Raw genomic sequence first — 22,444 nt, 5'->3', positions numbered from 1 at the left:
TGAGCCATGTAGCAGAGGGTTAGGATGAGAGATATGGGGTAGAAGTGAGCCATGTAGCAGAGGGTTAGGATGAGAGATATGGGGTAGAAGTGAGCCATGTAGCAGAGGGTTAGGATGAGAGATGGGGTAGAAATGAGCCATGTAGCAGAGGGTTAGGATGAGAGATATGGGGTAGAAGTGAGCCATGTAGCAGAGGGTTAGGATGAAAGATATGGGGTAGAAGTGAGCCATGTAGCAGAGGGTTAGGATGAGAGATGGGGTAGAAGTGAGCCATGTAGCAGAGGGTTAGGATGAGAGATGGGGTAGAAATGAGCCATGTAGCCGAGGGTTAGGATGAAAGATATGGGGTAGAAATGAGCCATGTAGCAGAGGGTTAGGATGAGAGATATGGGGTAGAAGTGAGCCATGTAGCAGAGGGTTAGGATGAGAGATGGGGTAGAAGTGAGCCATGTAGCAGAGGGTTAGGATGAGAGATGGGGTAGAAGTGAGCCATGTAGCAGAGGGTTAGGATGAGAGATGGGGTAGACGTGAGCCATGTAGCAGAGGGTTAGGATGAGAGATATGGGGTAGAAGTGAGCCATGTAGCAGAGGGTTAGGATGAGAGATATGGGGTAGAAGTGAACCATGTAGCAGAGGGTTAGGATGAGAGATATGGGGTAGAAGTGAGCCATGTAGCAGAGGGTTAGGATGAGAGATGGGGTAGAAGTGAGCCATGTAGCAGAGGGTTAGGATGAGAGATGGGGTAGAAATGAGCCATGTAGCAGAGGGTTAGGATGAGAGATATGGGGTAGAAGTGAGCCATGTAGCAGAGGGTTAGGATGAGAGATGGGGTAGAAGTGAGCCATGTAGCAGAGGGTTAGGATGAGAGATGGGGTAGAAATGAGCCATGTAGCAGAGGGTTAGGATGCGAGATATGGGGTAGAAGTGAGCCATGTAGGAGAGGGTTAGGATGAGAGATATGGGGTAGAAGTGAGCCATGTAGCAGAGGGTTAGGATGAGAGATGGGGTAGAAGTGAGCCATGTAGCAGAGGGTTAGGATGAGAGATGGGGTAGAAGTGAGCCATGTAGGAGAGGGTTAGGATGAGAGATATGGGGTAGAAGTGAGCCATGTAGCAGAGGGTTAGGATGAGAGACATGGGGTAGAAGTGAGCCATGTAGGAGAGGGTTAGGATGAGAGATATGGGGTAGAAATGAGCCATCTAGCAGAGGGTTAGGATGAGAGATATGGGGTAGAAGTGAGCCATGTAGGAGAGGGTTAGGATGAGAGATATGGGGTAGAAGTGAGCCATGTAGCAGAGGGTTAGGATGAGAGATGGGGTAGAAGTGAGCCATGTAGCAGAGGGTTAGGATGAGAGATATGGGGTAGAAGTGAGCCATGTAGCAGAGGGTTAGGATGAGATATGGGGCAGAAGTGAGCCATGTAGCAGAGGGTTAGGATGAGAGATATGGGGTAGAAGTGAGCCATGTAGCAGAGGGTTAGGATGAGAGATGGGGTAGAAGTGAGCCATGTAGCAGAGGGTTAGGATGCGAGATATGGGGTAGAAGTGAGCCATGTAGAAGAGGGTTAGGATGAGAGATATGGGGTAGAAGTGAGCCATGTAGCAGAGGGTTAGGATGAGAGATATGGGGTAGAAGTGAGCCATGTAGGAGAGGGTTAGGATGAGAGATATGGGGTAGAAGTGAGCCATGTAGCAGAGGGTTAGGATGAGAGATGGGGTAGAAGTGAGCCATGTAGCAGAGGGTTAGGATGAGAGATATGGGGTAGAAGTGAGCCATGTAGCAGAGGGTTAGGATGAGATATGGGGCAGAAGTGAGCCATGTAGCAGAGGGTTAGGATGAGAGATATGGGGTAGAAGTGAGCCATGTAGCAGAGGGTTAGGATGAGAGATGGGGTAGAAGTGAGCCATGTAGCAGAGGGTTAGGATGCGAGATATGGGGTAGAAGTGAGCCATGTAGAAGAGGGTTAGGATGAGAGATATGGGGTAGAAGTGAGCCATGTAGCAGAGGGTTAGGATGAGAGATGGGGTAGAAGTGAGCCATGTAGCAGAGGGTTAGGATGAGAGATATGGGGTAGAAGTGAGCCATGTAGCAGAGGGTTAGGATGAGAGATGGGGTAGAAGTGAGCCATGTAGGAGAGGGTTAGGATGAGAGATATGGGGTAGAAGTGAGCCATGTAGCAGAGGGTTAGGATGAGAGATATGGGGTAGAAGTGAGCCATGTAGCAGAGGGTTAGGATGAGAGATGGGGTAGAAGTGAGCCATGTAGCAGAGGGTTAGGATGAGAGATGGGGTAGAAGTGAGCCATGTAGCAGAGGGTTAGAATGAGAGATGGGGTAGACGTGAGCCATGTAGCAGAGGGCTAGGATGAGAGATATGGGGTAGAAGTGAGCCATGTAGCAGAGGGTTAGGATGAGAGATATGGGGTAGAAGTGAGCCATGTAGCAGAGGGTTAGGATGAGAGATATGGGGTAGAAGTGAGCCATGTAGCAGAGGGTTAGGATGAGAGATATGGGGTAGAAGTGAGCCATGTAGCAGAGGGTTAGGATGAGAGATATGGGGTAGAAGTGAGCCATGTAGCAGAGGGTTAGGATGAGAGATATGGGGTAGAAGTCAGCCATGTAGCAGAGGGTTAGGATGAGAGATATGGGGTAGAAGTGAGCCATGTAGCAGAGGGTTAGGATGAGAGATATGGGGTAGAAGTCAGCCATGTAGCAGAGGGTTAGGATGAGAGATGGGGTAGAAATGAGCCATGTAGCAGAGGGTTAGGATGAGAGATATGGGGTAGAAGTGAGCCATGTAGCAAAGGGTTAGGATGAGAGATATGGGGTAGAAGTGAGCCATGTAGCAGAGGGTTAGGATGAGAGATATGGGGTAGAAGTGAGCCATGTAGCAGAGGGTTAGGATGAGAGATGGGGTAGAAATGAGCCATGTAGCAGAGGGTTAGGATGAGAGATATGGGGTAGAAGTGAGCCATGTAGCAGAGGGTTAGGATGAGAGATGGGGTAGAAGTGAGTCATGTAGCAGAGGGTTAGGATGAGAGATGGGGTAGAAGTGAGTCATGTAGCAGAGGGTTAGGATGAGAGATGGGGTAGAAGTGAGCCATGTAGGAGAGGGTTAGGATGAGAGATATGGGGTAGAAGTGAGCCATGTAGGAGAGGGTTCGGATGAGAGATATGGGGTAGAAGTGAGCCATGTAGGAGAGGGTTAGGATGAGAGATATGGGGTAGAAGTGAACCATGTAGCAGAGGGTTAGGATGAGAGATGGGGTAGAAGTGAGCCATGTAGCAGAGGGTTAGGATGAGAGATATGGGGTAGAAGTGAGCCATGTAGCAAAGGGTTAGGATGAGATATGGGGCAGAAGTGAGCCATGTAGCAGAGGGTTAGGATGAGAGATATGGGGTAGAAGTGAGTCATGTAGCAGAGGGTTAGGATGAGAGATGGGGTAGAAGTGAGTCATGTAGCAGAGGGTTAGGATGAGAGATGGGGTAGAAGTGAGTCATGTAGCAGAGGGTTAGGATGAGAGATGGGGTAGAAGTGAGCCATGTAGGAGAGGGTTAGGATGAGAGATATGGGGTAGAAGTGAGCCATGTAGCAGAGGGTTAGGATGAGAGATATGGGGTAGAAGTGAGCCATGTAGCAGAGGGTTAGGATGAGAGATGGGGTAGAAGTGAGCCATGTAGCAGAGGGTTAGGATGAGAGATGGCTGGGTTGATGATATAGTGTCTGCAATCCTGAGGAAGCCTTACCAAAGGCGAAACGCGTCGATCACAGATCTCATCGATCCTGAACTGTGCCGCTCAGCGCTGAGAACGGCTCGCACAGGATATCCGCCGGCGGACCCTGGACTCACCCGTCATAAGGTATATGACTCCACTGGATACCCTCAAATAAAATAAGGACACCAGACACAGGAGATACAAAGGTAATTTACCAAATCTATACCCAAATCTTTACCAAATCTATACCCATACTTCAAAGGGAGCACATCAGGACAGAAATGCACCTAGGAACTGATCCATTTTAACTGGAATTTGAAAGTTTCTTATATATTGGCACTGTGAGGTTACCCCTTTATTCATTTAAATTATATGCCAATACCCACTGAGCAGATAAGACGCTAACCAGCGCACCACCCTGGTGGGGATTTTTGTTTTTGTTTGAATTAAACAAACTAATTGTTTTTTCTTTTCCTGGATACAAAGTATCAGTTAACATCCGAATGGACACACAATTTATGTGCACAATAGTGACCTAGTCTGTCTGTATGTTATATGTAGTTTGTCCTTCTGTTTACCGGTAATAGGTGTCAATTATCCTACAATTTTGCCAATATTGGTTAGATCCTACATATCAGAGATATATATTGCCCCATTCAGTCCTTTGTTAAGAGGACCTCCATATATACATTCATTTAATATCAGGTATTCCATCTAGACCCCATAGAGCAATATCTATTTCTTATTTTTACATCGATTAATTTCTCATTCCTAGAGGATTTTTATTGTTCTTTTCATGAAATGAATTTTATTGTATATTCTTTATGAATTAAATTTTTAAACCAATAAATATCATAGATATACTATATATTTCTTGTCACTCATTCTTCTGCCTATTTTGCGCTGGGAAATACCCCCCTTTTTTCATAGTGTCTTGTGAGCCTGTTTACAGTTTTGTGGAGAGTCTGATAGGAGAGGTAAAGAATCCCAGAGGTAGGGAGCACCTCAACCAAAATCTTAGTTGAGGGCTTTGCAAGAGAGTGTGAGATAGAGAGAGATAGATAGATAGATAGATAGATAGATAGATAGATAGATAGATAGATAGATAGATAGATAGATAGATAGATAGATTATATAATAGGTGCTGGACATGGAGAGATCTGCATAAAGGGCCCGATTCAGAGCTGAACGTAGATGTGCTAAAATTAGCATATCTACAATCAAAATTTCTGATATGCGGTGGGACGCCCCGCATGTCAAGCCCTACTCCCCCAATTCCCCCCCCCCCTTCCCGCGCAGAGGTGAGATAGCATTGCATGCCGGTGAAGTTTTCACACCTGGCGAGTAGCTCCCTGCTTGCGCTGGCAGGCAGCTACCCGTCATGTGTTGGGTTGTAGTGGCTGCGTGTGACGTCAAGCAGCCCGCCCCAGCAACGGTCCGGACACACCTGCGTTGTCCGGACCCCGCTCCCCCGGCGACGTTGAAACAATGCTAGTACGCCCCCCTCCCGTGACCAACTGTCAATCAAGCAGAGGCGATCGCAGCAGTAAGATGCTTCCGCATCTCACTGTGTGCACACGCACTCCACAAAGGGCTTCAGACTGCGATCACTGCCGTTGCAGCAATTGGGTCTGAATTAGGCCCAAAGCCATCATTGCCTCATGCAAATACTACAACCCCATTAAACCAGACACAGGCCCAGGGATATTTTGCAGCAAGTTAATGGAGCGCTGTCAGATTGAATATTAACAAGTCGGAGATAATGATGCTGGTACACTCCAGTTAGTTATTGGTGTTCATGCTCCGCTGCTCGGATGTTGGAATCCTGGAGGCTACTGCAGGAGGAAAAGCTTTGCCAAAAACAGAATGTAAGAAATCCCTGACTGACTTGCTGATCCAGATTTTTTGGGGGGCTCGGAATCAGGAATTTCCACAATGTTGGATTTCCCGATCCCCCAAACCTAGAAATCGTCAGGACCGGGAGTTGCCCAAAACCTGATGTATGGGCCCATTTAGAGGCGTAGGGTCAGCTGTCTGCAGTGTCACCTCCCACGGCCACTCTGATTCCTCTGTGTCACAGAAGGAGATTCCCCATTGCACATTCTGTGTGTGTTAATGGGAGAGGACAAGGGGATAAAACCTCAGTGACCTTTCTTTCACAGGCCACAAACCAGATCCGAGCACCGTGGCGTGGTCAGGCTTTAGTGGGTTTTATTTTATATTATTTCAAGCACTTTCTCGCCCTCTCAGTTGCACGAGTGCAGAGGTCACTTGCCCCTGGGCGCCAACAGTAGGGTGCACAACCCAGATCCGCAGAAGCTGCCATGCTACAACTGGGTGGTTGCCTGGAAATAGTCCTGTGGAGCTGCCTGTACAGCGGGGACCATCCTATGCCACAGTGACACTGCACTGCCACCTAATAAAACATGTTAATAAGACCCCCCTACTAAAAGTGGCCGCTCCGTGCTGCTGCTGCTTCCTGGGCCTCCTCTGTTCCTATTACAGCCCTGACAGAAACCAGAGGACGTGAGAGCGGGAAAAATAATGACTAGCCGCAATCTGGGTTTGGTCCTCCCACCATTTACAGCCAGCCATCTCTGTCCACAGCTTACACTGGTAGCATGACACCATGGCCCTCATTCCGAGTTGATCGGTCGCAAGGCGAATTTAGCAGAGTTACACACGCTAAGCCGCCGCCTACTGGGAGTGAATCTTAGCTTCTTAAAATTGCGACCGATGTATTCGCAATATTGCGATTACTAACTACTTAGCAGTTTCAGAGTAGCTCCAGACTTACTCTGCCTGTGCGATCAGTTCAGTGCTTGTCGTTCCTGGTTGACGTCACAAACACACCCAGCGTTCGCCCAGGCACTCCCACCGTTTCCCCGGCCACTCCTGCGTTTTTTCCGGAAACGGTAGCGTTTTCAGCCACACGCCCCTGAAACGCCGTGTTTCCGCCCAGTAACACCCATTTCCTGTCAATCACATTACGATCGCCGGAGCGAAGAAAAAGCCGTGAGTAAAAATACTTTCATCATAGTAAAGTTACTTGGCGCAGTCGCAGTGCGAACATTGCGCATGCGTACTAAGCGGATTTTCACTGCGATGCGATGAAAAAGAACGAGCGAACAACTCGGAATGAGGGCCCATGTCCAACATGGGCAGAACAGTTGGCACAGTGGCTATCATTACTGCCTCACCGCACTGAGATCTTGGGTTTGATTCCCACCAAAGATATGTGTGTAGTTTGCATGTTCTCCCACATATTTGCAAGGGTTTCCCCCTACAGTCCAAAAACACACTAGTAGGTTACTTATTTGGTTTCTGACATAAAAACAAAATAAAAATAAACCCAGTATATAACGTGTGTACACGTTATGGGGAATATAGACTGTAAGCTCAGCTGGGACGGATGCGGCAGATATCAGTCTGCTCCGGTGTGTGGAGTTACTGGCTCGGTATATGCACCAGGTCACCAGGGACCTATAGCGCAGTCCCGCAATGTATATCCCGCGGAGTGACTGGTTGGCGGCTTGCGAGGCCCATCCTGTGTATTGTGGACTCATTCACCTGAGGGAGTAATAATAATCATTATAATCTTCCTGCTCAGCACACATGGAATATAGAGAAGGGCAAGTGGTAGCGTAATCAGCGGAAACCAAGGGAAGGTGACGCTTTATTAGCTTGTGTTGGCTACCATGGCGATAGTAAGATAAAGAGAAATTAGTATATTTTCATAATGTTTCCAATTCCTTGTGTAAACACAAAAGACAGAGCCACTTTTCTTCTGAATGCGGGGATATAGGACAACGCAATTCTGGTCCATAAGTCAGGTCATTTATAACTATGGCCCTCATTCCGAGTTGATCGCACGTAGCAACTTTTTGCTGCTCGTGCGATCAACTAGACGCTGCCTATGGGGGAGTGTATTTTAGCATAGCAGGGCTGTGATCTCTTGTGCAGCCCTGCTATGCTAAAAAAGATTCCTGCAAAACAAGACCAGGGTCAGACTTACTTACCCTGTGCGTCGGATCCAGCGACAAAGGTCCCGGGATTGACGTCAGACATCTGCCCTCCAAACGCCTGGATCCGCCTGCGTTCACCTCACCACGCCTTGAAAATGGTCAGTTGACGCTCCGGAACGCCTCCCGCCTGTCAAGTCTTCATGGGATCGCCGCTGCGATCACTTTCTGCGCTGGCGGCGTCGCTGCCCGGCGTTGACCGTCGCCGGGCAACGGAGTGCGTGTGCATTGCGGGCACCGCGCAGCCACAGTCCCGACCCGTTCACATCGCAGCGAAGAAACGCTGCGTGCGAACGGGTCGGAATGACCCCCTATGAGCGTATTGTGCGACACAGCTGAGTGACTGACAGCTTGTCAGTCTTGCTTTGTAGAAATGCACTGCATGGATTGGTGGACTCGCACACGGTGATGTCACAGCAGCTCAAACTCCTGAAGATCCCATCAGGAGTTGGACACCGTCCTAGAGAGGTGGGAGGAGCTACTGACAGCAGCTGCATACAGTACAAAGATGCAATGGCGGTGCCATTAGCGTCCACCTCTAAATCAGCCACAATGTATTATATCTTCATGTCCAAAATTCCATTGTCAGTGGCCCTTTAATTAATGAAAAATGATACCACCAACCCGCCCAAACACGAGAACATTCTTCACATCCCTAGGCTATGCATTTAAGGCTCAATTCAATTAGGAGCGAGTCGGCTTACGCCGCGAGTAAAGTGGAGCCGTGTGGCGCACTTACGGTAGCTACAAACTCACATCCATAGGGCTGGTGCGAAAATCCTCGAGTCTCGGGCAGAATTGGGACGAGATGGGAGAACGCGATCGCTGCAACAGCAATTTGACCCTATTACTAAGTAGATCGACCCCTAAGCGTAATAACAAATTACATCCATATCTAGAAATCTAGCAAGTTACACGGTTTAGCAAAAAAATTATAAAAAATCTTTGGCTCAAGAGCTTACAACCAAATCTCAGTGCTGGGAAGGAGACGCCCAGCGCTACATTGAATTTGATATTTGTAAGTAAAAGAAAAGGAGAACATCAGATCCCTGCGTTTCCCGGTTGACAGCCTGTAACAAAACAACTGTAGCCTGGCAGGAGAAGGGTTAGTTAGGAGGGAAGCTCTTTACAGGCTGCGTTGAGCACAGGTGAGATTCTGCCTCCCCAGACTTTGCCCTGTGCTGTTATGTGCTGGGATCCGGTTACTATTTAACCTGCCTGTTCCCGCCCACCTCCACCCTGGTGTCTGGGGCGTTGGTAGGGATCCCTGGCAGAGAGAGAGAGGCGACCTCAGCAGCCGACCTGCCCCATCCTGCAGAGTGAGCACTGAGGAACACACCTAGTACTCCCATATACTCCTGTGTGACGCTCACACACACAGGGATCCCAGTACCAGCACCATGGCCGAATTTCCTGCCAAAGTCAGCACCCAGACCAGCACTTCAGAGCCCTCCAGCAGGGCCGGAAGGATATGCCAGGACCTGGACCTCATCTTTATAAGGTCCATCCCTGGGATCCTCATGATCATAGAGATGGTGAGTACCCCATCCCATCCATTCCCTGTTCAAATGTGATCTAAAGGGGCTCAGTGTCAATCCTGTGTTGCTGGTCTCTGAAGTGGGAATGCTGAGAGGCACCGCGCAATCCAGGCAGTGGGACTGTGTAACCAGCCGCCGCAGCTGGTCACGGCTGAGAGGGTACAGGCGGCAGCTTTATCCACCGCAGTATATCCTGTGCCAACCTGGACCGGTTACGGGGCGACGGTCACAGCTTGGTCTATGGAGACATCACAGGCAACTAGATCCTGGTCTTTGTTCTGGCTCTCCTCCCCCCAAACCCCCCCAGTTGCTCTGCACCCCTGGGAACAATTATATTGCCAGGTACCAGTGTACCTGGATACCTGTATTAATTACAATCACAGAACTGTCGTTGGCCTAATTAATGTAATCCTGCCTGACGTCAGAGAGTGAGAATAATCTGATTAGAACATCTGTGGGTGAGGAGGTTAGTGAGATCCTGATGCATAACTGGGACGTTATCTCCGGCCATAGTGTATGTACAAGGTCTCATCTATACCCATACAATCATTAATACCCTGGAATGCTACGAGTAAATGATATTACTTATAAGATTTCTGCCTGGCTATCAGTTGCACAAACGACAGTAGTATGCAGTAGTACCCAGCTGTAATCTGGAAGTAGCTATCCCGGCTACAAAGACTCAGATTTATTCCCAATAGCAGCCAGTGACAACAGTCACAGTGGAAGCACAAACATTAGAAAAACATTCATTTCATTTCAACTACAGTAATCCTGTAACGGACACAAAGTCGCCCACCGCAGCCCCACCTGAACAGCAGAGCTTCAGTGTATAGAAACAGCCTGTGATTGGCGTCTGCTTACTGGTTTGGGGTTATCGGGTAAAGCTTTGTTCCTTGTATAAAGCTTTAAGTTTACTCAACATCTCCACAAAGTATCACATAACCGTTCCTAAGGCGGCTTCTGGGACCTGCAGAGTGTATGTATTGGGGGTATGCAGGGTACACTAGTACTCCCGTCACTGCGGACCCTTTTTTGCAGGGTGCTGGGATTATCCGTCCTTTTCAGGACAGGATGCATAAATAAGATTTGAAATCTGTAAAAATCGCACCAAATGGCGAAAGATAAAAGGTGGCCCCCCCCCAGCCAAACCCCCCTTCCACCGAGAAATCACAACGAGATGCGATGTGTATCGCTAGTAATGTGGACTATATATATATATATATATATATATATATATACATACACACACATATTACACACACATATATATATATATATATATACATATACACATACACACATATATATCAGCGGTGCCACTATTGACAAGTAAAAAGGTGTGAATATATATTTTAATGATTTGTGCAACACAAAGGTGGTCATTCCGAGTTGATCGCTAGCTGCATTCGTTTGCTGTGCAGCGATAAGGCAAAAAAACGGCACTGCAGCGCAATGCGCACGCGCAACGTACTTTTACAACGAACGATGTAGTTTCACACAGGGTCTAGCGATCCTTTTCAGTCGCACTGCTGGCCGCAGAGTGATTGACATGAAGTGGGCGTTTCTGGGTGTCAACTGACCGTTTTCAGGGAGTGGTCAAAAAAACGCAGGCGTGCCAGGAAAAACGCAGGCGTGGCTGGGGAAACACAGGCGTGGCTGGGGAAACGCAGGCGTGGCTGGGCGAACGCAGGCGTGGCTGGGCGAACGCAGGGCGTGTTTGTGACGTCAAAACAGGAACTGAACAGTCTGAAGTGATCGCAAGCGCTGAGTAGGTTTTGAGCTACTCTAAAACTGCACAAAAAAAACTTTGTAGCCGCTCTGCGATCCTTTCGTTCACACTTCTGCTAAGCTAACATACACTCCTAGTGGGCGGCGGCATAGCGTTTGCGCGGCTGCTAAAAACAGCTAGCGAGCGATCAACTCGGAATGACCACCAAAATACAATGTGTTGGCACAAATGCTTTAGTAGAATACATTAAAACAGTATGATGTTCGTGCAACAAGTGATGAGAATAAGAAAATTGATCACCACTGACATTAAAGGGTAACTCTAACTACAGTTTGTTCCCTTAATACCCCAGACGATCAATCATGTAGCAAAGTATTGGTATTGACAATGATCAGCTTCTTTTATGAGATGTACAAAGAATCAGAGGCCTGCTGGCTGCCTGACCTGTTCTGTTGTAGGGAAAGCGGAACAGAGGGGAACCCCGATTCCCAGATTGGTGTCCACTCAATCTTGCTTAATATGGGTTAGCTGGATTCTCTACCAGACATCTACATATAATATAACTGCTGTAGGTAGAGAGCATGTAATAAGTAACTTACAGACCAGGTTCTCCGGCGTCAGCACTCCAGTCTACACTTGGCTCCCACCAGCGTGTCATTAGCCCGACGTCACCAGGGTTAAACTAACTGCTGTAAATAATAGTGTGCGATTCCCTGGCCACTGACATATACAGATGACGTGGTGCTGGTGGGGACCAGAAGGGAATTGGGCCTGCAGTATAGATCAGTGACGTGCGGTGAGGCGAAGCAAGGGAGGCACCCTGCCATAAAGAAGTATATTTGTAAAAAAAAACACCTTAGTATCATTTTTGCACATTTAACCCCTAAAAATAATAAAAAAAATTTATATATATATATATATATATATATATATATATGTATGTAATGTGAAATGTGTTAGATTATATCAATCGTTTTAAATAGCTTGAAGCACAGAGTATTTAAGGAGATTTGTGCTCTGATCTTGTGGGAGACAGTGTCCTGCCCCCTTATATGATTATATCAGGGCTGCATGTGACAGGGTGCAGGCGGTGTCATGACGTGTGGAGGGGAATGAAGGCAGAGTTATATAGAGGAAGGAGCAGAGTCCCCCAGCACCACAGGAGATGAGTGATGTGTCAGTGAGGACAGGGCTGCATGTGACAGGGACAGTGACATGATGTGAGGAGAGGAATGGAGGCATCAGGAAGCCACAGACTGAGAGTTATATAGTGGGAGGAGCAGGGTCCCCAGCAGCACAGATTATATCAGGAGATGAGTGATGTGTCAGTGAGTACAGGGCTGCATGTGACAGGGACAGTGACATGATGTGAGGAGGGGCACGGACGCATCAGGTAACCTGAGACTGATGGTTATGTAGTGGAAGGAGCAGGGTCCCTCAGCAGCACAGAGTATATCAGGATATAAGGGATGTGTCAGTGAGGACAGGGCTGCATGTGACGGGGCAGTGATATGATGTGAGGAGAGGAATGGAGGCATCAGGAAGCTACAGGCTGAGAGTTATATAGTGGAAGGAGCAGGGTCTCCCAGCAGCACAGAGTATATCAGGATATAAGGGATGTGTCAGTGAGGACAGGGCTGCATGTGACAGGGGCAGTGACATGATGTGAGGAGGGGAATGGAGGCAGCAGGAAGCTACAGGCTGAGAGTTATATAGTGGAAAGAGCAGGGTCCCCAGCAGCACAGAGAATATCAGGAGATGAGTGATGTGTCAGTGAGGACAGGGCTGCATGTGACAGGGGCAGTGACATGATGTGAGGAGGGGAATGGAGGCAGCAGGAAGCTACAGGCTGAGAGTTATATAGTGGGAGGAGCGGAGTACCCCAGCAGCACAGAGTATATCAGGAGATGAGTGATGTGTCAGTGAGGACAGGGCTACAGGTGACTGGGCAGTGACATGATGTGAGGAGGGGAATGGAGGCAGCAGGAAACCACAGACTGAGAGTTATATAGTGGGAGGAGCAGGGTCCCCCAGCAGCACAGAGTGTATCAGGAGATGAGTGATGTGTCAGTGAGGACAGGGCTGCTTGTGACAGGGGCAGTGATATGATGTGAGGAGGGGAATGGGGGCAGCAGGAAGTCACAGACTGAGAGTTATATAGTGGGAGGAGCGGAGTACCCCAGCAGCACAGAGTATATCAGGAGATGAGTGATGTGTCAGTGAGGACAGGGCTGCTTGTGACAGGGGCAGTGACATGATGTGAGGAGGGGAATGGAGGCAGCAGGAAGCCACAGACTGTGAGTTATATAGTGGAAAGAGCAGGGTCCTCAGCAGCACAGAGTATATCAGGAGATGAGTGATGTGTCAGTGAGGACAGGGCTGCATGTGACTGGGCAGTGATATGATGTGAGGAGGGGAATGGAGGCAGCAGGAAGCCACAGACTGTGAGTTATATAGTGGTGGATGCAGGGTCCCCAGCAGCACAGAGTATATCAGGAGATGAGTGATGTGTCAGTGAGGACAGGGCTGCATGTGGCAGGTACAGTGACATGATGTGAGGAGGGGAATGGAGGCAGCAGGAAACCACAGACTGTGAGTTATATAGTGGAAGGAGCCCCACAGCAGCACAGAGCAACAATACAAAATCCCTGCCAAACGTATCCTTGTAAAAATAAAAAAGGGAGAAACAAACAAATGTTTAATTACAAGGAAATGTTTGCCTGAGGAAAAGACAGGCTTTGCGGAAAATGGTAAATCGTGACACCTAATAAGCTGAGAGTACAAAGGGTTAAAGCCTGTGATTGTGGAGATGTTGCCAGTACTAGTACATAAAACAGTTGTCACATCCCTACACAGCACTGTCTGCAGGTACACACCCTGTAACCAAACCGGTCTTCATGTAGCACAGGCAGAAACAAATCTGACAGCTGGGAAACCACAACAGCGCCCAAGAGTCACAATCCCCGAAACTCCCATCCAGCCACAACACCTCAGGATTCTGCAACAGGCGAGATGCCAGGCGGGAGTGTTCCCGGGCAATGGGGGTCATTCCGAGTTGATCGCTAGCTGCATTTGTTCGTAGCGCAGCGATCAGGCTAAAAAACAGCAGTTCTGCACATGCGTATGCGGCGCACTGCGCACGAGCGTTGTACGGGCACAACGAAAGATGTAGTTTTGCACAGGGTCTAGCGAAGCATTTCAGTCGCACTGGTGGCCGCAGAGTGATTGACATGAAGTGGGCGTTTTTGGGTGGCAACTGACCGTTTTCAGGGAGTGCTCGGAAAAACGCAGGCGTGGCTGGGCGAATGCTGGGCGGGTTTGTGACGTCAAAACAGGAACTGAACAGTCTGAAGTGATCGCAAGCGCCGAGTAGGTTTTGAGCTACTCTGAAACTGCAAAAAAAATACTTTGTAGCCGCTCTGCGATACAACCGTTCGCACTTCTACTAAGCTAAAATACACTCCCAGTGGGCGGCGGCATAGCGTTTGCACGGCTGCTAAAATATGCTAGCGAGCGATCAACTCGGAATGACCACCCATGTCCACACAAATACCAATTACTGAACCAGCACACGCGCTGCATTAAAGAAATACTTTAGGAGAAAATAAATTCACCATTGACATGTCTCACCCCATGTAAGATTGTGCACGTCCAATGGCAGGATGCCCAGTGGTTAAAGAGCTGCTCAGACGATTGGCTTTTTGAAGTGTACCCAACCTAGAGAAGTACGGATACTGCACTATGGTGTAAGGTGACAATGCAGCTCACTGACTGATTCTCTAACATCACAGCCAGATCAAGCTCCTCTCACATCTTTCGATCTTATAAATGGCAAAAGGCTGAGATTACAGTCATTTGAGCTGCTGTGACATTACCAGCCTTCCCCTATGCACGAATATGCAGTGTATTTTATATAAAACAAGTCTGTCAAGCCGTCAATCACTCCTCTCGAATAGAAGCGTATCCCTGCTTACATGGCAACCTCCCGCAGAAGGCAATCCAACAAGTAAACACAGCAGAAGGCATTCCAACAAGTAAACAGGTCTATAGATAAAGTTCCTCACTGAGACAAAGCGTATTTGTTTGGCATTACTGTGTGCACTATTATATAAAGGCTTACAGTACATTGCGAAACGTACGTCTGCAACCATAATGTGGTTTAATGTGTTGACTAACATCACGTATCTGAACTTTGCAACATATGAATTACCGAAAGAACCTTGTAGTGTGTGTGTAATTATTACTATTAGTCATTGCTCTCCATGCTCTTTGGCACACAATATATTGGAGTACTAATTAAGTATTGGCTCATCAACAATAGCTGCAGAATGTAGGGCAGGTTGGTGGTCACATCCCGTACAGAAGGGACATCACAGGCACAAAATGTATCTGAATGCTTTCCTTTTTGGATATTTCAGGTTTTGGGGCTCTTGGTTTGGGCGCTGGTAGCAGACAGCCGGTACGGTGCGGTGCCAGCATATGGCTGGGTCATGTTCGTTGCCATATTCTGCTGGCTGATGACCATCATCCTGTTTGTGACCATTCTCCTGCAGCTGCAAAGAAGGATCGCTGTTGTTCCCTGGCCCATAGTGGTAAGTCACAACTGTCCATGTCTCTTATGCCTGTACTGAGGAGCTAAGTGTCCTTTTACCTCCAGAAAGGAGGTCCATAGTTTTTCCCCTATTCCTGGCCTGTACTGGGAAATAAACAGCCTTTCCGGCCAAGACTTTAACTGGGAAGTCAGAAGTTCTTATCTACCCTTGAGCGAGGCTTAAGAATTTTTGGTGCATAAAACCAAGTGAACTGACTTTTGGTTTGTCCATAACAGTTTCTACTTGCCGAGCAGTGGACTGTGGATTCCACTGTATGGCTCTCTCAACATTTCAGTGCTCAGTCTCTCAGTCAACTATCACTAAGGTACAGGTTAACTAAAATATCATAAAAACAGTATCCCCCCCCCCTTCCACTTATCATTATTCAGACTACTGACACCGAGGTCCATGATAACCTAAGTGTACACATACATGCACTCACTCCATATACGCTAGGCTACCTGATAGTAAAGGGTTAACAATTCTCTGATTAGCACTGACTGAAAGGGTTAAATACTTTGCAGTTCAGTCTTCCCCAGTTGACCAGGTCTAGCAAAATTTATCTTCAAGAGGATAAATAATTTATAGCATGAGGACACAACTTACTTAATTTTAGATTTAGTATCCATACAATAGTACATTCCTTAGATACATAAATGAAGACTTTTTAAGACCTCTGTAGAAGCCATATTGGCGTCACTCACAGCACTCTTGTGACCATCTGGCTTAATTTATGACAAGGTCCCTGGTCACTACCAGGATTATTCCTGGATCCAACCCGGGTAGTTTCCAGTGTGAAAGGCATGACTGGATCATGCCAAAAAGGAGCTGATTGTTGGGCTCAGTAGCGCTTGGAGATGACAATCTCCAAATATTTTAAGTGTGAAAGTGGCATTACACATCCTAGTCTTAGGGTTCCATTCCAAAGGCTCCGAAGGACATTTTCCATGACTTTCTCTCCTCGCTATCTCTGGTTACACGAGTGCAATTTAGGACTGTAATATTTGCAATATTTTTAAAAGCCAGGCTAAAAGGGAGATATCCTATTTTCTAGTGATACTGATTCAGAAGCCCACACAATGTCAATCTCAGACGGAGTGGAGCAAATTTTTGCCACTAAAGACGCACTGGGCATTTGCCACGATGGTGTCTGTGACAGAGGTCACAGAGAAGAATTATTTGCATAGTGATAGACTGGTAGCCTGCATTTGGGGTAATTAGAGGGGGGTGGCTAGAAAAACAAAGTCATGTTTTGGGACCGTTTGCTTGGCGTGTGCAAGTGTTGTACTGTGAATTAGTTTGCAGTAGGAGGGCCAGACGACATAGGTGGGATGCTAATTCCGAGACTGCGATTCGATGTGTGCCTGATGTTTCCACTTAATACGTGAGCGGTAGACGTTAGATGCCGGCAGAGGGTGTCTCTATACAAAAGACAGGGTCTGAGTCATTAGCATATTTTTGGCACTTATACTGTGAATGCAATCGCAGCATCGCAAGCCTTTGCGTTTACCTCTGTTATCACCAGACAACTCCAATTACTAGTAGAGGAGGCAGACGGGGAGGGCACTTAACATCCCCCATTATGGCAACTACACACCCGGGGAGCACAATTAAGGGGAGAGTCACTGTCACCGCGTACTACCACCATATACTAGAGAAATCGTTAATTGGTCCAATTGTTGTGGGGGAAGGGGGGGCGTTCTAATGCCCGGAGTTCCCACATCCTGACATAAATACAGACGGGGGCTCCCTCACTTACATAGAATGTAATGGCAATAGGAGCCATTTGGCCCATCTACACTTGATGCGATAGGTTGTATATTGCCATGCCTTACTGGACTACCAGATTATTCATACACGTATCATGAATTTAATTTAAACACATAGGGGGAGATTCAAATGTTTGAAAAGTCAGTTGGGAGTCTGTTTTTTCCTATCTAATAGACAGGAAAAATCAGACTCCCAACCGACTTTTCAAACATTTGAATTCCACCCATAAAATGGTAAAGTCCTCTTCTGATTTTCAGTGCATTTTTTTAACTACGAAACCATTCAGTAGAGTGCGGCTTTTTGCTGTTTTGGAAAAGTAAATGAATTCCTATGCAAGGACCGCAAAATATTTATTAGTGGTGGTTAGGAAACAAAAATTTACACGTTCTATTTTAGATTTTGTCATGTTCAATTAAAAAAAAAAAGTGTCCAATTTTGGTAGATTGTCATGGGAGGAGAAATAAGCAACTAATGTTATTTTCTGGAAGTTAAAAAAAAGTCTTCTGAAAAATAACAAAACCAATGTACAGTTTAATGTTTTGCGGGGTGCAGCATAATTACCCACGTTGATGTTGGAACGTGACCAGCTGAAAAAGTGCCAGGATAGGCTCAGCAGCGAAGGGGTTAAATGTATATGTACTTGACTGATATGTATGTGCAACGCAGTCACTGACATTTTCTACTCATCCCCTAGGTGCTCGGTTACCACGTAGCGGCCACCCTCCTGTATATAACTGGATTCATCACTTGTGCCGCATCGGTGCAGGCAGGTTTCCCAAGCCCCACCGAATACAACAAAAGGGCTGCTGCATCGGTAAGAGGGGAAATCATCCAAATGCAAATTGCATGTCATACAGTGAAGACTGAGAAAAATAATTCTGAGTGGAGAAAAATTCATTTTGAAATTGTGGCTCTCATACATTACCAGATTTTTGTTCCAACCAACCAGATTGGACAGATCATCTTAAAGTGTGTAGGCCCCTTCACTCTGAGATTACCCACCTAATAGTGTGATGGATCTGAGAAGCTGAAATGTACTGAACAGAGTAACTCACCTCCATCAGTCTTATGTCTTCATCAGTAGAAATATCTGGATGCTGCTTACTAGCTGAACTACAACATCTTCTAGCTCGGGGTCGGGGGGGGGGGGGGGGGGGGGGGTATATACTACCCACCTTGAGCCCTCTCCTGCAGTCCAACTTCATGTATGCATAGTACACTCACAGCTTCATCGCCCTCTACTGCAAGGAGGGAAAACTGCACTACACTTGCATGGTATTTTCACAACTTTAACGCCCTCTAGTGCAAGGAGGAGATATTGCACTCCATATGCATAGTATATTCACAGCTTCAGCACCCTCTACTGTAAGGAGGAGGTACTGCACTCAAACTGCATAGTATATCACAGCTTTAACGCCCTCTAGTGCAAGGAGGAGATACTGCACTCCAACTGCTTAGTATATTCACAGCTTAAACGTTCTCTACTGCAAGGAGTTATTGCAGTCCATCTGTATAGTATATTCACAGCTTCACCACCAGCTACTGCAAGGATGGGATATTGAGTCCATCTGCCTGGTATTAGTGACACTGGGGGTCATTCCGAGTTGATCGCTCGCTAGCAGTTTTTAGCAGCCGTGCAAACGCTAAGCCGCCTCCCACTGGGAGTGTATTAGCTTAGCAGAAGTGCAAACTAAAGAATCACAGAGCAGCTACAAAAAAAAAAATTGTGCAGTTTCAGAGCAGATCCAGACCTACTCAGCGCTTGCGATCACTTCAGACTGTTCAGTTCCGGATTTGACGTCACAAACACGCCCTGCGTTCTTCCAGACACGCCTGCGTTTTTCCGAACACTCCCTGAAAACGGTCAGTTGACACCCAGAAATGCCCACTTCACGTCAATCACTCTGTGGTGAACATTGCGATTGAAAAGCCTTGCTAGATCTTGTGTAAAACTACATTGGCTGTTGTGAAAGTACGTTGCGCGTGCGCATTGCGCCGCATACACATGCGCAGAAGTGCCGCTTTTTCACTTAATCGCTGCGAGCATTTTTATCTAGCGATCAACTCGGAATGACCCCCACAGTCACAACTTCATCACCCTCTATTGCAAGGAGACATTGCAGCCCTGCATACTAATTTTCACAGCTTCAGCACCCACTACTGCACAATGAAGATACTGCAGTCCATCTGCATAGTATATTGACAGCTTCAGCACCCTCTACTGTAAAAAGGGGATATTGCAGTTCACCTGCATAGTATATTCACAGCTTACAGCAGGCATGTCCAAACTGCGGCCCTCCAGCTGTTGTGAAACTACATATCCCAGCATGCCCTGACAGTTTTGCTGTCAGAGAATGCTAAAGCTGTGTCAGTGCATGCTGGGATGTGTAGTTTCTCAACAGCTGGAAGGCCGCAGTTTGGACATGCCTGGCTTACAGCGACCTCCATTACAACCCATCTGCATAATTTTTAGTGTCAACACCTGATACTGCAAGGAGACATTGCAGTCCATCTGCATACAAAAATTCACAGCATCAGCCAGTAGCGGATTTACTGCTATGCTACTAAAGAGACCGCTTAGGGCCCAGCGGGTCACAGGGGGCCCACCGATAGTTCTGAATCATGGTGGACCGCTGGGCTGTCTGAATACTCCCGGCAGGCTATCAGTGATTACATGAGCTCACAGACCACCGTGATCCAGCCCTGTTGGCGGGCCCCCTGGGCCCTACGCGCAGCCCAGACATGGGAACCAAGTAAGTTCATTTGATCAATAAATCTGCATAAGCTGAAACAAGCTGTATAGGTTTATATGAAATGTTTAAATGTAACTCCACCAAAAATGTATAGATTACCTGATAAATCAGCTTCACAGCACCATACAGAGTTCTAATTGCCAATAACTACACTGTCACTACTCTGCCCTGTACTGTACACCTTTATCAGTCCCTTCCACCCCCACTGCCCAATGTAATGAATGGGAAGTCCCTAGAGGAGGGGCATCGACACCCACTCTCCCTGACAAGTTGTCAGAGAACAGCAGAGCACTGAGAGACAATCGCAGGCATCACGTATTTGGTGGGGAAGCGGTTACAATACCGCTAGTCCGGATCCCGGATGGCACGATGCCGCTGCCAGAATACCGGCGATACAAGCTAGTCTCCCTCTGTGGGTGTCCCCGACACCGATCCCACTGTCAGTACACGGACGGCCGGGATCCTGGTTGCCGATTTTTAACACTGATCCCATTTGGTGAACTGTGCAAACAGGTTATGTTTTCAGGTCGGGTTTCTCATCAAAGATCAATTTGGTTTCTAGCCACCTGGGCGGCCATGGCCTCTATTAGGTCTACATACTTAGGGGTCTATTCATGAAGCAGTGAAAAGTGTGGAGAAGTGAGCCAGTGGAGTAGTTGCCCATGGCAACCAATCAGCATTGACGTAACATTTATAACTTGCATACTTTAAAATTGTACAGAGCAGCTGATTGGTTACAGTGGGCAACTTCTCCACTGGTTCACTTCTCCACACATTTCACTGATTCATGAATAGACCCCATAGGCTGCCGCTATGGTGTATGTGATGCCCACATGGGACAATTGTGCTGTACTCTTTTTGTTATATTATTATCTACTTATATAGCATCAGCATATTCCATTGTGCCTCACAATTGGGAACAAAGCAATAATATAACAAGGTACAGTGGGGCAGATGTATTAACCTGGAGAAGTGATAAAGCAGTGATAAGAGCAAGGTGATAACGCACCAGCCAGTCAGTCCCAATATGTAACCTGACAGTTAGGAGCTGATTGGCTGGTTTGTTATCACTTTGCACTTATCACTTCTTTATGCCTTCTCCAGGTTTAATACATCTGCCCCATTATCCTTTATTATGATGAAGGTTGGCACGACAGTGATACTTTAACATCTGCTTTCTTACAGTTCTTTGCCGGCGTGGTGATGGTCGCATACGGAGGAAGCGCGTTTTTCAGTTTCTCCGAGTGGAGGGGAGTGGGCAGTAATGCAGCTTCGGCATAGGCCTGAGCCCCTGCTGTGTACATACACATATTATTTTTTGTAAAGTCATTGACAGATCGGAACTGATCCCTACCGGAGTTTGTGTCACCTGTAAACCGAAACCCACAATAAGTAGCTGGGAAAAGCTGCAGAACATTCTTCGCCAGGGACACTGGGGAGTGCAGCACAAAACGAAACACAAACACATTTGGATTTGTGATGCGTGGAGGAATCGGCTGCTTTTATGAATAAACTGAACACGTAATGTTCTCTCTGTTATGACGCAGGACCCCAAAGGGCTGCTATGCGAACCACAGACAGACACTCCCCAGGGATACAAGAAGCCTGCTTGCAATTATACACACAAGAACTATCAATGCTGTATAGACATTACGCCAGCTGCCACCGTATCAGAACCGCAACGTCTAAGGCACATATACAGCATATAGTGTGTATTCCATTGGTCTGCTGCCCTTGCCCAGAGTGGAATCAACCTGTTTGCAAATGCAACCTACGAATTCACAAGGCAAAGTGCCATCAGGAGGGACTGAGACATGAAGTGCCTCGTGCCTCTGTAATGTCAACTTTTTTTCTCCCTGGTGAATAAATAGGTCACATTCTTGTGAATATCTGTTCAGTTCGCAGATTGGTCACTTCCATTATTTGTAATCGACAGACGCAACCTGAAATGTCTGTTGTGCTGTGCGGATGGCGCTACAAGGGTAAGCGTTATTACTGAAAACAGGTCATGTGTTTTCCAAATGGAGGCCTCATCTGTTCGTAATAAACACGAGCATTTCACCCATGCAAAGTTCTCCCATTTTTACCAGTCAAGCTGGTGTCACACAAGCACTCTCCAGTCACACTACATTCATGTGTTCTTTTATGTAAGGATGGATACAGGATAGATCTGTTCACAGATCTTCTAGATAAAATCATTACACTCTGTAATCTCTATATAGAAATGTGTAAGATAAGTGGCTCCCAGGATTTAACAATATCAATGCTTGAGCACACAGGGTAACAGGGAGGTGCGGTGGCCAGGGAAGGGGGTCACAGGGG

General features: G+C 47.2%; 1 protein-coding gene across 1 annotated transcript; it reads left to right on the top strand.

Annotated features, from left to right (window-relative positions):
- Positions 1-9,005: 9,005 nt before the first annotated feature.
- On the top strand, positions 9,006-22,022 carry PLLP (plasmolipin). The gene is made up of 4 exons (XM_063946222.1): positions 9,006-9,272; positions 15,426-15,599; positions 18,064-18,183; positions 21,308-22,022. Exons 1-4 carry the CDS (start codon positions 9,138-9,140, stop codon positions 21,401-21,403), a joined length of 525 nt encoding a protein of 174 aa, XP_063802292.1. The 5' UTR covers positions 9,006-9,137; the 3' UTR covers positions 21,404-22,022.
- Positions 22,023-22,444: the final 422 nt, after the last annotated feature.

This window comes from Pseudophryne corroboree, chromosome 11 (assembly GCF_028390025.1).
Source record: "Pseudophryne corroboree isolate aPseCor3 chromosome 11, aPseCor3.hap2, whole genome shotgun sequence".
NCBI classification, from domain to species: domain Eukaryota; kingdom Metazoa; phylum Chordata; class Amphibia; order Anura; family Myobatrachidae; genus Pseudophryne; species Pseudophryne corroboree.
The sequence above is the reverse complement of the archived record's forward strand: the minus strand, read 5'-3'. Positions and strand labels throughout refer to the sequence as shown.